A 17,110-nucleotide genomic window follows, 5' to 3' on the forward strand; every position below is an offset into this window, starting at 1 on the left:
ATGCCGAAAAAGGACACTACAAAAATATTCAATAACTCCACCCTGGTTACGTGTAGTGTCAACAAAATGACTTCACACCTAAATCATGTCATGTCATAAATTATGTTTATTGTGGCCAGCTTAAGGCACACCTGTGCAATAATCATGCTGTCTAATCAGCATCTTGATATGCTACACCTGTGAGGTGGATGGATTATCTCAGCAAAGGAGAAGTGCTCACAGATTTAGACAAATTTGTGAACAATATTTGAGAGAAATAGGCCTTTTGTGTACATAGAAAAAAGTCTTAGATCTTTGAGTTCAGCTCATGAAAAATAGGAGCAAAAACAAAATTGTTGCAATTATATTTTTGTTCAGTGTACATTATGAACAGCCAAACAAGTTCCCTTTTAACATTTTCAACAAACTTAAAGACAAAAGGAAGAAAATTCAAATGAAAATCTGTTAATTTAAAATGGAGTCACTCAAAGCAAAGGTCTTAAGAAATAAACATTTTAATAAATTGTGAGAAAGTAAACAGCTTAAACATAACAGAGCTAGGGTTGTTGCACAACACACAAAACCAAGGGGTATCTTTGTTTGGTATTTGTGCTGGTGTCATTCCAAGGCAATCTGTGTGGAACCGTATTCGACAGGTTTCACACTGAATCTACATGGAGATAAATACATAAATCATTTTAAGTACATTTTAACTTAAGGAAACCTGTAATGCATAACAGTATACAGTATTTGATTTGTAATTTTAATTTTAATGGTATTTTACTCAAGATCATCTACAAGTTTTCCATTCATCAGATTATCAATTGATGATTTACAACAACAGCAGCAGCAACAGCAGTTTTGGGCAGGTCCACATTTCCACAGAAGGAACAGAAGTCATCCGTTGAAACTGGAAAAAATATAAATAAAAAAAATATATATGTATGGGCCTATGTATACGTGTGTGTGTGTGTTTACATATGTATATATATATGTATATATATATATATATATACAGCTTCAGTTAAGTTGTGGAACTAGTTGAGATAGTGGGGGGAAACTGTTGATTTGGCATGGAGGGTCCAACATAATAATAAGTCTATTAATTAATTATATAAGTCTATTAATACCTGATCCTTTAAGAATTTCTTCAGCCATGACTCTTCTGAGTCTTTGAAGAGATTGTTTTTATGATTCAATGAGAAATGTCGGTGGTATGTTTGGAAAATCCATTATGGTAATCTTGGTCAACTGTATGGATGGAAAAACAATACATCTACTGTGTTTGATCCTTCACAGTAAAACAAACGGTTGTTTTAATAATCAGAAATAACATTTTGCATAAACACACCTGCATGACAAAGACCCCACAATTGGTGCTATCTTTCTGGAAGTTGTGGGTTATGTTGCCAGGCTGCCACTTGATCTTAACCCAGTCCTCCTTTCCGAGTCTATTCCGGCACATCTTGAAATACTGTCTACAGGAGTTGAGCAAAATAAATTTTGATTAAACTTAATGTTTACTCTTTCCCTTTTGTAAACGTTTGCGAAACCTATTTATTTCTTATCAGCTCTTTAATTTTACCCAAATCTGTAGCCAGCCTTTCTGGAGTCCTCAACTTCATTTGACCCTTGCAGAGGATCAACCACAAAAATGTGGTTTGAAAGGGCATGGAGATACTGTTAAAAAAGTCACATATCATTAAACCATAACCATCTTCAAATATGTCGTGAAGTATTCATATAAGACTTCAAAACCACAGTTAAGATATTGGTACAGCTTTTAAAGTACATTTACTGTACAAAAAAACTGTATACTTTAATGTGAGTGAAGCAAAGTAAGCAAACCATTAAAAAGTATGATATTCTAAAGTATTGAGAAAATGAACAGCTTAACTTTCCCAAGACATTTAAAATAAGGAGCCTAAAATCAATCAGAACCAAATTAGTTTTTCTCTATTATTTGGTCAACTTGTACTCTAAAACTACATTAGGTAAAAGTCTCAATCAGATTTATAGCTGATTTATTATAATTAGATAATATATTAACTTATATTGACTCGTGAATTATATAGTAATTGATGTTTAGTTGTATTTACTAGATTGTATGTACATATTAATCTTTATAGCAATTTTAAGGTAGATAACAAAAAACATACCATGAGCCAAACATAAATGTTGTGAAGGCATTCTTCAATAATGTAAGTAGCTGTATACTCACTACAAACTTCCAGTGCACATTTTGTATGTTGACAAGTCCAATGATGCCATCATAGTCATCAAATGTAACCTAAGAAATGTGTTTAAATGGAAACATAATAGTTTTTTTGCTTAGGAAAAACAAACATTTTATTTACACAGAATACAGAATTGAACCTACACTGAAATAGGGGCTGTTGCTATTTCATATGTATGGATTAAAGAACATTTTCAGTATCACATCAAGGACAATAAACACAGAAGGATATCTGCACACCTAATTCAAACCATTTAGGTTTATATATCAAACGCTACAGACCGAGTTGTACTCACCCCTTTTAACCCTTGCATGGCCATTTGCTCTCTTGTGCCGCATAAAATTGCACCCATGCTGTAGTGATTGAGGTGGTGTAGTCGGCCAGCAGGATCCTCAGAATTGAGGATGACTCTTATGTAACCTTCTATATTACCTTTTGGAGACGATATAGAGATAATTATTCATATACAATTGTCAGGTAATTAAGAAAGTAAGGTTAAGCTATATTACATCCATTAGCTGTCAAAATATTGAATGGTTGATAATTGCAAAACTTTAGCTAAGACTAGTTTATCAGAAGTAAGCTTGTTGCATCAACATATGACATTAATTTGAAATAATCAATCTAGTACAGCAGTTACTTACCTCCCCTATCAAGAGTTCATCAGGCCTCAAACTCTGGAATTCTCTGTGCCGCATGGTGAAATGCAGCTTTTGTTCAGCATTTCTTACAACAGCCACAACAACTTCAGTCGGTTTGCTGGTCCAAAGGGAATCAACCTATAAGGATATGAGAAATTAAATTACTTCACGTAAAATCATTTGGTTTCAAAATTGTCAATACTCTGGCTTCAAAATTCTATTCTACTAGTACAGAATGCTTAAATATTTCTCAACTCAATAAATTGTTGTGTTTTGGGATTTTGTGTGCATTTAAAGATGAACTAAAGCACAGCGGTGTCCTGGGTTGAACAAACTTTGGTTGTGAATATCAGTGCCTCACTGATGCTTAAAATGACTTAATGCTTCCTTAACCCCCCGAAATTGCTAACTTTAATTCAGGCTGTAAGATTACAATGATATCTTTAATCTGTTATTGATCAGCAAAAAAATAACTCTGTTTTAGGCTTGGACCCTCGGACCCCTGCAGGCTTGGACCCTTTGACTCCTGCAAGCTTGGACCCTTGGACCCTTGCAGGCTTGGACCCTTAAACCCCTGCAGGCTTGGACCCTTGGACCCTTGCAGGCTTGGACCCTCGGACCCCTGCAGGCTTGGACCCTTTGACTCCTGTAAGCTTGGACCCTTGGACCCTTGCAGGCTTAGACCCTTGAACCCCTGCAGGCTTGGACCCTTGGACCCTTGCAGGCTTGGACCCTTGAACCCCTGCAGGCTTGGACCCTTGGACCCTTGCAGGCTTGGACCCTTGAACCCCTGCAGGCTTAGACCCTTGAACCCCTGCAGGCTTAGACCCTTGGACCCTTGCAGGCTTGGACCCTTGAACCCCTGCAGGCTTAGACCCTTTGACTCCTGCAAGCTTGGACCCTTGGACCCCTGCAGGCTTGGACCCTTGAACCCCTGCAGGCTTGGACCCTTTGACTCCTGCAAGCTTGGACCCTTGGACCCTGCAGGCTTGGACCCTTTGACTCCTGCAGGCTTAGACCCTTGGACGCTTGCAGGCTTGGACTCTTGGACACTTTGCCAGTGTTCTGAGCAGACTTATTTCTCTTTGGAACGGGAACAGTTGTGGGAGGAGAGAGCCTCACTGATGCTTAAAATCACTTAATGCTTCCTTAACCCCCCGAAATTGCTAACTTTAATTCAGGCTGTAAGATTACAATGACATCTTTAATCTGTTATTGATCAGCAAAAAAATAACTCTGTTTTAGGCTTGGACCCTCGGACCCCTGCAGGCTTGGACCCTTTGACTCCTGCAAGCTTGGACCCTTGGACCCTTGCAGGCTTGGACCCTTAAACCCCTGCAGGCTTGGACCCTTGGACCCTTCCAGGCTTGGACCCTCGGACCCCTGCAGGCTTGGACCCTTTGACTCCTGTAAGCTTGGACCCTTGGACCCTTGCAGGCTTGGACCCTTGAACCCCTGCAGGCTTAGACCCTTGAACCCCTGCAGGCTTGGACCCTTGGACCCTTGCAGGCTTGGACCCTTGAACCCCTGCAGGCTTAGACCCTTGAACCCCTGCAGGCTTAGACCCTTGGACCCTTGCAGGCTTGGACCCTTGAACCCCTGCAGGCTTAGACCCTTTGACTCCTGCAAGCTTGGACCCTTGGACCCCTGCAGGCTTGGACCCTTGAACCCCTGCAGGCTTGGACCCTTTGACTCCTGCAAGCTTGGACCCTTGGACCCTGCAGGCTTGGACCCTTTGACTCCTGCAGGCTTAGACCCTTGGACGCTTGCAGGCTTGGACTCTTGGACACTTTGCCAGTGTTCTGAGCAGACTTATTTCTCTTTGGAACGGGAACAGTTGTGGGAGGAGAGAGCCTCACTGATGCTTAAAATCACTTAATGCTTCCTTAACCCCCCGAAATTGCTAACTTTAATTCAGGCTGTAAGATTACAATGACATCTTTAATCTGTTATTGATCAGCAAAAAAATAACTCTGTTTTAGGCTTGGACCCTCGGACCCCTGCAGGCTTGGACCCTTTGACTCCTGCAAGCTTGGACCCTTGGACCCTTGCAGGCTTGGACCCTTAAACCCCTGCAGGCTTGGACCCTTGGACCCTTCCAGGCTTGGACCCTCGGACCCCTGCAGGCTTGGACCCTTTGACTCCTGTAAGCTTGGACCCTTGGACCCTTGCAGGCTTGGACCCTTGAACCCCTGCAGGCTTAGACCCTTGAACCCCTGCAGGCTTGGACCCTTGGACCCTTGCAGGCTTGGACCCTTGAACCCCTGCAGGCTTAGACCCTTGAACCCCTGCAGGCTTAGACCCTTGGACCCTTGCAGGCTTGGACTCTTGGACACTTTGCCAGTGTTCTGAGCAGACTTATTTCTCTTTGGAATGGGAATAGTTGTGGGAGGAGAGAAATATTTGGAGGTGCCAGTGCGTTTTTTTCCCCCGTCTCTCTTTGCCCATCCCTCCCCCCAAAAGTTATGAGACATGATGTGTTCTCTATATCTTCCCTGTAGAGAGCTATACATCTTTCTAACAAAGGTCCCTCGTCTCAGTCGCTTCTGCTTTTTCAGGATCGAATGTTTGACTATTCCAAACCATCTCTCCACACGGCAGTTTGTGTCCCTTGTTTTGCTTGGGCCAAAGTTTTCTTCTTCCTTGTCTGATGCATATCTTTTCCAAAGGGGAAAACTGCCCAGGTAGCTCTCAAAAAGGACATCAATAATGCCTGGGCAGTAATATGCATTTTCAGTATCTTGTTTGGTGTTGACATCCATTTTATTGAGCTCACTCTGTACCTCCTCCAAGACCTTCTTAAATGTATAAGTGATGGGAGAAGGGAATTGTGTGGGCATCTTTCTTTCTTCGTCATCTTCCTCCCGTGCTAAGGGGCTGTCATCTAGCTTTTCTGCCTCATTCATGTCAGGTGTTTTGCTTTTCTTTATTAAGTCCTGTATGACCTTCAGATTTTGCAAGACAGTATCGCTGTCAGTGCACAATGACCGGAAGATTTTGAGTGCTGTGGTTAGTGAAGTAGTGTTTTGCAATCTGGCAAATGCAAATGTTGCAAAGACTTTCAAACCTTTGTCATGTGTTCTTCTTCCAATGGACTGGGCAACAGCCTTGAGCACAGAGTATATGTGTAGCACTGAAAACATTTTGATTTCCCTCCATGTCATGAGTTTTGAACAGATGGCAAAAGCCCTGTCCAAGTAGCTGACGATGTTCTCCTTGTTAAATGACAGAAGGACACTTTGTATTAGTGCCCAGCTGTAGTCTGTTTTAATTTGATGAACGCGTAACTTGGTACATTGTGACAGTTTTCGAAGGAACTGCATGAGCCAGAACGTGATTGGTGATATTGAGTGTTCATTAGTCAGCATTTCACAGACTGGAAGGGGAGGTGCATTCTGACCACCTCCAGGAAGAGTGAGTGAGTAGTAGAGGATCCTTTTGGTCTGACCGGGGACCTTTGGATGCAACATTACCTGTAGCATCTAGGTGCAAGGTCAGCGGGGTCTTCTTCCTCAGGTGTTGAACAAGTATGCTCATTCCTGTTTCTGTATACATATGTACACCAAAGGGGTCAACTTGAAAATGCTGTATGTACCCAGGCATCATGAAATTTAAAGTCACATTCCTTCATGATGTTTTGCGTGAGGTACATCTCCATGAAAACATCATCATGAAGTCTTTTGCTTTTTTTAAACTCCAACCTAATCACTTTAAGGACATTTTTATTAAGACTTCGGGTTATGTTTCCTGAAACCAGTTCAGCAGCAGGTGTTTTTTTGAGATTTCTGTAGAAGAGTTGGCTCACTCCCTTGCGATTCTCCCTCTTCTTGTAAATGCTGCCGGTCGGAATTTTCTTTCACTTGTTTTGTGCTTAATTTGTTCTCTTTGCAGCACATATATTTTAACCAGGGCATCTCCCACTGGTTTCCTTTTCATTTTAAAAATGTATTTTGCACTGCAGGAAGGAAAAGTACAAACTGCACTGATGTTTAAATATGGACTATTAATTTTCCGGGTGTGAGGAGGTTTTATATGCTGACTAAAGGCAAGGGTACAACAGGGATTTTTCTTTCGGAAACTATTGTACAACACGTTGGTCCATGGTGTCCTCAGTTTTGTGGAATTTTGCGGACAATTTTTTGCCATTTCTTTCTTTTAACTGTAATCGTGAACTTCTTTGATACCACTGGCAACTTTCTCCACTGTTCTTTGATTGACTTCATCCCCTGTTTATGTTGGCTTCTAGTTAATAATGGCAACCCCTCTTCTCTGTCTTCTACTTCAGTGTTTTGTGACTCTTCATCAGGGACTTCTTCCTCTTCTTCCTCTTTACTGTGTAATGGCACCCCCTCTTCTCTGTCTTCTACTTCAGTGTTTTGTGACACTTCATCAGCGACTTCTTCCTCTTCTTGATTTGTACTCTGCAGTGGCATTCTCTTATTCACGTCTTTTGCCTTGTTTCTATCATCCATTTCATCCGTTTCATTCGTCTCTAAAGTCTTTTCCTCTTCTGAAATAATCAAATCCCTCACTCCTTTTCAATTTCTGGACCACATGACCCGCAGCCAATGACGGTTTTTCAGATTGTCTTGACCAAATACGACTAAAGAGACTTCAGACCAGATTTCTGAGGAAGAACCTTTCTCCTTGTTTAAAATGTTTAGAGTTTTTATTGTTTTGACCAGGGCTGCTATTCCACCAGCCATTGCCCATAAGTCTTTCCTCGTAGCTCTTTTCCCTTTTTTGACTCTCACCATTGTGTTCAGTTAAATGCCTCTAACCTACAGAAAGAGTTAACGTAAAGCTAAAACCTTTCATTATGATAAATTAATATGGTAAACAATTTCGGCAGTGAAGAAAATAATTTGACTTTTTGCAGTACCAGTCAATAAATACATCATTACAACAACCACAAAAATAAAAAGTAATAAAAAACAATTAAAGTCTGATTTTTGGTCACAAGTAAATACCCCAAATTTGTAATTAAAGAAACAAATATACAAGCACAGTTCATCTATAAAAAATATTAGAATGAAAAGAAATTAGAAAATAAAAAGCGTACTTGTCCAATCATGGAGCTGGACAGGAGGCACATCTTTCCCTCACAGTGGTTTTGCAATTTAATTGAAAGATGCTGCTGATTGGCTAGTGACTTAATCAGCATAGGCATCATTGATATGATTGGTTTTAAGGCGTAGGCCATGAGGCAGCCATGAGATGACCATTGGATTGGTTTTAAGGCATAGGCCATGAGGCAGCCATGAGGTGACCATTTATGTATGAAGACAGTTTGGAGACACTACAATGGTTTATAATGAAGTTATTGTGTATTTTATTCTTTAAAAAAATCCTAAAAATTGTATAAAAGCACAATTTCTCAAACTGAGTGTTATAAAGTAATATTATAAAAACAACCCTAATACATAAAAGCTAAATTTCCCCCAAATCATTGCTGTAGTAGAAACAAAATGACATGATTTAGGTGTGAAGTCATTTTGTTGACACTACACGTAACCAGGGTGAAGTTATTAAATATTTTTGTAGTGTCTTTTTTCGGCATTGCAATTTGCAGACGGTCCCTGCGCACTCGTCTAACAGCCGTTTGTGCATAAACGCCAACCTAAGTTGGACAGCCCGGAGGACAACTCGTTCTGTTGACAATGAGGTCGTAGCTTACCAGTGACGTGCGGTCAGGAGAGGCCACATTTCCGTTCAAATACGGGGAAGAGACGCACAGTGAGGCAGCAGCAAGCTGAGCCTCACCTTGGATTGCGCAATCCCTCACAAACTGTGCTCTGCCATGCAATGAGAGCATGTTACTGTCTCTCTGTATGTCGCCAATAAAACACTTGCAAACACTTTTAATATATGCCCCCCTGGCTTTCCATAGTTTAGCTGATGTATATAATATATGTGTGTAACCTGTTTAGTGTGCTCAGCGATCTTACAACGGCAGTGAAGAGGCACTGGGTGAGGCAGGCAGTTTTCTTGGCCTTCTGGCCTAACAATGCTTCAATTTAACAATTCAATTTCAGTGTGAGTGTGCTTTTACATTGCTAGGCTTAATACATTTCTGAAATGATTCCATAGTTTGTTCACTAGACACTCTTCTCAGGAAGTGACTTGATACTGGCGGAAGAGCTTAAAAGAATTAAGAATTGTAATATGCAATTCTGGACTCAGCCCTCTCATATCTCTCCTATAGTGTGTCAGTCACTGAGGCTGATGTCCATAATCACACCAGCAATTACAACTATTAGAACAAAGAGAATGGAAAATGTTTGAGATTGTTTCTTTAAATGCTTAACAGACGTCGATGTTCCTCAGAAGATGAGTCCAACTGACTTCTTTGTTACTCTGATTTTCTCTTAGCCCCACCATGTATTTCCTATTGTGGTCTCCTTTTCAAACTGCAGCTGTGCTCATATAAAGCTGACGTCAATATCTCACATTAAATGAAACTTTAATGAGCTCTTAGGGGAAACTTGATCTCAAGACAGCCAGACGATGAGAACAAATCTCATCAGTGTCACAGCAAAACAGAGAGCATAGATACATGCTTTTTCTGCAGACACCTGCAAACTCAAACAATATTTGCTGAAGAGTATCCTGTTCTTTGCCCCAAATTACTTATTTTATACAACTTTCTCCTAATCCCTTCCCTGAAAGCTTGTCTCTGCACCTCCCGCAGGGGATTCTAGGTGCTGTAGTCCTGAATGGAAACCCCTCAGGAGCTGATCTGTCGGGTCACAGGTTGTCCTTATAAAGATCTTTGATAAAAGCTGTTTGAATATTCAAACTGCTTTTAGCAGAGCAGCAGGATGTTTGTTCAGCTTCTCATCAGCCAGACGACTGCTGACCTTCACAAGTCTCCATCACCATGGCAACAAGACACAACAACAGATCAATTTTGCTCATTACACACTGTTTCCCTTTATTTAATTACTTAAACATGCTTTTATATTGAAAGCCAGATACATACACATACATTTAGATACATATAGATAAATTCGGATATATTTTGATAGATTGTGTATATTTTTGATAATCAGTGCTGACTCATCTTTGAGGGTTTTTTTCAGTTTAACTTGCGCATGCGCTTTATTAACAGGCAGATTATAAATACAAGCATGTGTTTAGTTAATTCATATATATTTTTGATTATTTGTGTGTATTTTCTATGTTCATTTTAATATTCCATACAATACTTCAAGCGCATGTTTTAGTTATGCTAGCATACTGTGAGTGATTCATATTTTTTAACCATGCATACTTTTCGTTAACTTCCCATTTTTATTTGAGAATACTGTTTATGAATATGAGCCTTTTATTAATCAATCAATGCAGATCTTTTAGATTGTACTTCATTTTATAATTACGGACATTTTTTTTTCATCAGTTATGTATATTATCTATAAAACACTCCATTTTTATTGTGTCTGTGTATTTTTTCCATCCTCCTTTCTTACAGGTTAATAATTCAAACTTATATTGCAGATTTCTAATGATTTCATGCATATTATAAATTCCAAATTGGATGTCATTCTATAATTCATCATCTACTTCATTACCTGAAACTTACACTGTAGGGAGTCAAGTGTGCATTTATTAATCATGCATATTTTTTTAGCTCTTTTTGTTGAGCTGTTGTTAAGTATTACTACTGCTTTTCAACTAATTACACAGGCAGGAATTGGATAGGGCATATGTAAAGGCTGCCTTTGTTCAGCCTGAGCTCTTGCTTCAGCCTCAAATCTCAATTTCATCATTTCTTTTTGAATCTCCAACATCTCCCCAGAATATTCGGCTTTCAGCTCCTCCAGCTCCTTGTTCCTCTGAGCCTCAGACTCTTTCAGGAGACGTTGTTTCTCCTTCTCTACTTCCTCTTCTGCTCTCTGGAACATTTCTGTGGTGTAGTGCGACCCTCCGTTTTCTGTGATCATCTTGTTTATCTTCTCTAGAAGCTCAGTGACTTGCGATGGGTCATCCTTCTCGTTGTTGAAGACGTGGTAACGGTCATGACATTTCTCAGTGATGTCTTGCAGGTCTTCACTTTCTGAAATAAAATCTGCAATTTTTTTTTTCTTTAGCTTGTCTCCATAAGTGAACAATACCATTGTGTACTCAGCCGCATCTTCCCCAAAAGTGGTTTGAATCATTTTCACTGTTTCTCTCTCCTCTTCTGTGAATCTGCCCAGCTGAATAATCACCAGGAAGGCATGAGGACCAGGAGCTGACAAACGGATGCATTTTGTGACTTTGCTTAGAACTTGATCATTGGATAGATTGGTGTCAAACAGCCCTGGAGTGTCGATGACAGCAACCTTTTGGCCTCCAACCTCTCCTCTTTGCTTCTTGCATGTTGATGTCACAGAAGTTGCTGAAAGTTCAGACTCAAAAGCTTCTTTGCCTAAGATGGTGTTTCCTGCTGAACTCTTCCCTGCCCCTGTCTTCCCAATCATAACAATCCTGCACTCATCAGAACCTGCAGACAAACAAACAAACAAACATATTTAGTGTGACAAAAGGAAGTTGCAGGCAGGTGTAACAGGTTATCACATGATCTAGACTATGCACATTAGCTGAGAGAGGGAAAGCTCAATTGTGGTAGCGGTAGCTCGCTGCGGAACTGTTGGTCGCTTCCGCACAATAATTAGTTCTATTATTAGTTCTGGTAGTTACTAGTATTATTAACTATTACTTCCACAGGCAGCTTACAGTTGCTACGTCAATTGCGTGGCAAGCTACAGCTACTACAACTGAGCCAGCCCTTGCTGCTAGAGCGAGGAAGCTACAAGCCGAAAATTGTGAGTTTTGAGTAAGATTTAGAAGCAATAAGGAACGCCTGCTTGATTCTTACAATGGCTGATGTTTAGAACTATAATTATAATCAGTTAAGACAGATATGAGATGCGTTCCTTATTCAACATCCTTCTTTGGGGATCCTGGACCAACATTGATCCAACCAATCACAGCCCTAAGCCATCATCAGTCTGCTGTTCCTGCACTTCTATAGAATTTAAATTTTCATTTAACCCTAACTCGTCAATGTTAACGAGGATCCCATGGTCAGAGCTTTGTGTTTGTTGTGTGTTTAGGTTCCTCATGTTGCTAAAGTCTGGACTGATCCTCATTTATAGCATAACTCAAGCTCCCTTTTGTGATAAGAGAGTATGAGGGAGAAGTTAAAGTTCTTGTAGAAAAATAGGGGGTGTGGGGGATAGACGAAAAGATATGCCGAGGACATGTTGATGTGGTTGGACTGAGAAGCAAACTGTGAAATTTGGATGATTAATGGCTGCACTGTAGATCATACAGTTTCTAATACTATGCAGTGTATTTTTGTGAATTTCTCGTGAACACCAGTCTGACATTAACCTTGTCTGTTCCTATAATCCATCCAAAATGTGAGAGTTGGGCTATGCTCCAAAAGAGCTGTTTTTGTTTATAGTTGTTCTGGATGTCCACACTGAAGATGGAAAAGTCCTCCTCCCAAGGATCTCCTCCTAACATATAAAAACAGCCTCCGCTGGCTTCTCTTGATGCCAATGAGCAGGGGCTCTACTCTGTGCATCCTCTGGACGTCTGAGCTCCTTACCCTATCTCTAAGGCTGAGCCCAGACATCCAACAGAGGAACCTTATTTCATCCTCTCGTATCTGCGATCTCACTTTATCAGTCACTCCCCAAAGCCCATAGCCACAGGTTAAGGACGGATGGTAAATTGAAAGTTTTGGCTTCTGAATAAGATCCAACCAATCACAAACAACCTGTTTAACGTCGTCCCAATCCACCTTTTCACCTTACTCTCCCTTTATCATCAATCACTAACTACACCTCATCACGACAGTTGGCTGCAAACCACCTCAGTGCCTGCTGGAGGTCACAGTTGATAAAGCAAACAGAATTGCATCTTCTGCAAAAGTAAAGATGTAATTCTGAGGTTACCAAACAGGACATTCTCCTACCCCAGCAACTAGAGATCCTGTCCATAATTGTTTTAACAAATAATAAAATTGCATCACCGAAAATAAGGTGAGTTGAAGTGAAATAATACTGCAATGTAGGAGACAGGTTAGTGCTAAAACCAATGTATTACCTGTTGAGCTCTTGTTTGCCATGTCTCTCGACTGGAACAGGTTCAGAATCAAAGACCTGAAAAATAAGAGGTAGACAATAAATCCCAAAAGAAAAAAAACTTACGACTATAGACTTATGTCCCTAAATAATGCCAGTCCTTGTAACGCTATTTTCATTTTCAATTATAATATCTCGTTTGAATTCCAGGGTCTATGGAAGTATTTTAGGAGCTGCTCAGTCACTTTGGTCGCCTTGGGAAGTGTCGTACAGGTTCCCCATATATAATTAATAACTGTGTAGGGAGATACTTGATACTCAGGGAGAACCTTCCATTACATTTTAAACTTGGTTCTCTGTATGAAGAGACTATAAGACAGATAAGACAAGATACGATAAGATAAGATAATCATCCTTAATTGAAATTCGGACAATGCTGTTAAGGAACTGTTTGAATTTGAATGATCTGCTCATTATCAACCAAGCGTCTCAGGGGATTAATAATGAGCAAAACATTCGAATGAGGTGTGTTAGAGTACGGAGAAACCTGAAACATGCAGGAAGGTAGCTGTCCAGGAGTAGGGTTGGAGACCCTTGGTCAATAGAAATAAGACTTCACAATTTAAGGAATAAAGAATTATATATAATGAACCATTATTCTGTTCCCACAGTTTATAACTCTGTCTACATGTCTTAACAAATGTAATTTTACTCTTCTCACTGGACTCTCATCTGTTCCTCTTTAATTTCAGCTCTACGTCGGACCACATTAGTTTCTATCTGAGTCCCTTCAAAGTAACAGAATAACAATTATTGATCATAATCATATTAATTGATCACTCTCAAAGGGGTTGATTGACAAGCCTGAACAAAATATATACTTTAGTCTTTGAAAAGATTTTAAACATGTAGAAAGAGAAGCCCATGTACACTCTGATCCAGGACACTCCGGTGCAGCCAGAGATAATGATCATATGGGGCACAACGCCGACATTACAGCTGACACTGCATCATCTCCCTGAAGATGTTTTATAATAATAAACTGAATATATTTAGATAGAGGTGTTTGTAATTTAAATTTCATTTGTTATCTATGCTTCATTTCTGTTTCATTGTCTATTTATTGTTGTAGTTGTTGATCTAATTGCCATTTTTCACATAATTATAAGCCATCTAGTCTCAATTGGATAATAAACGAAGTAACAATGAGATAATGGTGTTCAGTCTGTTCCCTTGTCTTTGTCTCACTGACTCACTTCTTCTGCTTTGATCGATTATTACTAGATTATATTGAATAAATTAATGATTTTTAGCTCTACTTCACACAGTAAATCCTAAAGTCTAAACCTTGTTAAACTCTGTCTTACCTTCACAGACTGCAGCTCAAGACGGGAAGCTCAAGTGGATCCTGAAGATGAAATGATGAATCATGCCTCCTGACTGCTGTAAACACATTATGTGTGTATGTGGGCGTTTACTCTACAGGAATGGGATGTTCCATCGGGATGCTAAAAGTGTTCTGAAGTAATGCATGACATCAAATTTCCCTGGTGACTGCTGTTTTTTTTTTTTTATTGTACAGTTGAAAAGGCCAGTGTGGCAGATTTAGGAGGATCTGTTTCCAAAAAAAATATTTACAATTTGTTTTAACTAGTGAATAATCACGTGAAATCTAGTCAAAATGCTGTTTGACCTTTTAATTACTTAATTTTGTCTACAGAGTATACAAATTGCATTTGCAAAATTCAGGTACCAGCTAACATTTTTAATTCTTAGGGAGGACGATTACAAGGGACTGGAAGTTGTCAGAGTGTGATGGTAGTGTCCATATAATGACATCATCATTATAATGCTGCGCAATATAATTTTTTTTTTGCACTATTTTGAATTCCAGGATTATTTATATGTTAGAGTGAATAATCTTTTTTGCTGCCATGTTAAAAATAGAAAGGATCAGTATCTTCTGTCAAAGACAAAAGTTTATTGTTCTAAGAAGTTCAATCAATCAATCAATCATTTTGTAGCACCAAATCACCATCAAAGTAATGTCAGCACACATTACATAATAAGCAGGTCTAGAATGTACTCATTGTTATATTATAACACACCTTTGCCCAGGTACTTTGGCCGTGCAGATCTGACTTCAAAGGCAGGACGACCCCTGGATGCTGACATAGTTTATCAATACTGTAAATGACAGATAGGTGGCTGTCAGGAGATGCTGGTGTCAGCCCATATTTCTATTTCCTCATTGTTCCCCCACGTCTGTCCAGTTGAGTAAAGTTGGATATATATTCACAGATTCGGCTTTCTTGGATCAATAACTCTGCAGCGAAACATTGTTTATTTTAAAACGACACGTCTCAAGTACCGCAGTAAGGCAGACATATATCCCAGACTAACTCTTGTTGGCATAGTATCCTGTTTAAATGTTAATAACACAGCAGTACCAGGCTCTTTGAACCCGTGTGCTCCTTCAATCTCAGCTCCCTTTAGATTATTCATTATGACACTCTCTGTTATCTCAGGACTCACGTATGTAACTCATGTATAGTTATATACGTTTACATTCAGCATCATTCTTACATTTAGGACATTTCCCCTTTATTTTGTAGCTCCTCTGACAGTTCGAGGAGGTTTAAAGCCTCCTCACTCTTGTCTTTAAACTTGATGACAAACATAAAACCACCTTTCTCATGTCTTGAGAATCCTCACTCCCATTCACAGATCGATTTATTTTCTGAGATTTTCTGGGATTTTCATTGCTACTCTTTACCACCTCACTTTGACTCCCAAACCCTAACGGGAAAGCCTCCCTGTTACTCACAACAGTCTGCAACCTAAACTTGTAGAGATAAGCCCAAAGGAGAAGTCCAAAACCAGTCACCACTCTTAAATATGATTTGTATAAAGATAGTTTACTGATGAGATCTTGCCCATACAACCTCTGCGCCTTATTCGTCGTCCCAAACTTTACCCACGTTTGTCACCAGTGTCAGTTCATAATCCTACAAACACAAGGGTTTTCATCAGTGGGCCATTGACATAATCTCTACTGTGTTTACTCATTTAGCAATAAAAGCCACTTAACATACATTCGATTTTAATGAATATCTTTGACATTTAAGGCCAATGCACCAAACTGTTATTGAGATATTTTTTAGCCTTAACCAAAATGGCTGACCAACAGATCCATATTAATATCCAGTGAGCCAAAATGCAAACATGGCTACAAACATTCAAACACCAGGATCCAAAGCCAAACTGAAATTTAGACACAAACACAAACTTTTAAGTGGAAATACGCCATTTAATTTTCATTAGCAAGCACTTGAAGTCCAGAGGTTGTTAAAAAAGAATTAGAGAAACAACCATTGACAGAGCAGCTCTGTTTGTTCTGTAGCCAGGCAGGAAGTGTATGGGTGTTGTTGTCTGACTTCAGAGTTTGTTTGTTTTTTTGTGTTCTCTTTTGATGGAGCTGGGCTTACAGGCTTTTCCCCTGCTTCCAGTCTTTGTGCTAAGCGAGGCTCAACACATCCTGGACCAGTTTATGTACGAGACACACAGAGAGGAGAAAGAGACGCCAGAGGTCACACCGTAGAAAAATTCATAGCACAAGTTACATTAATGGAACACCAAGACTACAAATAAGTGACATCTGAACTTCAGAATAAAAGCATGGTTTAGAATTCATGCCATTTTGTAATACCCACAGAATGAAGGCACTGATGAATATCCTGGAAATTGAACCATTAATGATATTTAATTTACTTTAATGTTATTTAATTTTTAACAGTAAACCTGTGTTCATTCAATCAAAGCTTAATTGTGCAGCGGTTTGACTTGATTGTTTTAAGTATATTAAGTACAAAATAAGTGGAGTATTTCTTCTTTTCTGACACTTCAGTCTGTCAGTCTGTGCTTTTATATAGCTGCTTTTACAGTTAAAAAAAACATGGGGTTGTTGCGATGTGACACGCTATTGATACGTTATTGATTTTATTCTGAATACCAGATGCACATACCACAAAACAAACCGACACTGTGGCCCCAATCTCAGAGAAAATCAACCCAAACTCATGCTTAGTTTTGTCACTATTTTATTCTTCTTTGTGTTGTTTTTACCAGGGGGATCATGATGCTGTAAGTAACTACGCTTCTTATGATCCTTTCGGGA

The 17,110-nt window shown here is 39.5% G+C and overlaps 2 protein-coding genes across 2 annotated transcripts; both read right to left on the reverse strand.

Annotated features, from left to right (window-relative positions):
* Positions 1–3,308: 3,308 nt before the first annotated feature.
* Positions 3,309–5,331, reverse strand: LOC138588851 (S-antigen protein-like). Its single transcript, XM_069659096.1, has 3 exons — positions 4,848–5,331; positions 4,111–4,599; positions 3,309–3,862 (listed from the first exon to the last, which is right to left on the reverse strand). The coding sequence occupies exons 1-3, from the start codon at positions 5,329–5,331 to the stop codon at positions 3,309–3,311; spliced, it is 1,527 nt and encodes a 508-aa protein (XP_069515197.1).
* Positions 5,332–9,775: 4,444 nt separating this feature from the next.
* LOC138588520 (GTPase IMAP family member 7-like) lies at positions 9,776–14,335 on the reverse strand. Its single transcript, XM_069658675.1, has 3 exons — positions 14,301–14,335; positions 12,956–13,011; positions 9,776–11,342 (listed from the first exon to the last, which is right to left on the reverse strand). Exons 2-3 carry the CDS (start codon positions 12,975–12,977, stop codon positions 10,528–10,530), a joined length of 837 nt encoding a protein of 278 aa, XP_069514776.1. The 5' UTR covers positions 12,978–13,011; positions 14,301–14,335; the 3' UTR covers positions 9,776–10,527.
* Positions 14,336–17,110: the final 2,775 nt, after the last annotated feature.

This window comes from Semicossyphus pulcher, unplaced genomic scaffold, assembly GCF_022749685.1.
Source record: "Semicossyphus pulcher isolate SPU_LCO1_2020_fin unplaced genomic scaffold, fSemPul1.0.p SCAF_12, whole genome shotgun sequence".
NCBI classification, from domain to species: domain Eukaryota; kingdom Metazoa; phylum Chordata; class Actinopteri; order Labriformes; family Labridae; genus Semicossyphus; species Semicossyphus pulcher.

Excerpts from the sequence above, each read along its gene's own strand:
- LOC138588851 (XM_069659096.1), bottom strand. The coding sequence starts at position 5,331 with ATGTCTCATAACTTTTGGGGGGAGGGATGGGCAAAGAGAGACGGGGGA. Across the intron at positions 4,600-4,847 it reads AAGCCTGCAGGGGTCCGAGG|GAGTCAAAGGGTCCAAGCCT; the intron begins GTCCAAGCCTAA and ends CTAAGCCTGCAG. Across the intron at positions 3,863-4,110 it reads AAGCCTGCAGGGGTCCGAGG|GAGTCAAAGGGTCCAAGCCT; the intron begins GTCCAAGCCTAA and ends CTAAGCCTGCAG.
- LOC138588520 (XM_069658675.1), bottom strand. The coding sequence starts at position 12,977 with ATGGCAAACAAGAGCTCAACAG. Across the intron at positions 11,343-12,955 it reads GGCAAACAAGAGCTCAACAG|GTTCTGATGAGTGCAGGATT; the intron begins GTAATACATTGG and ends GTTTGTCTGCAG.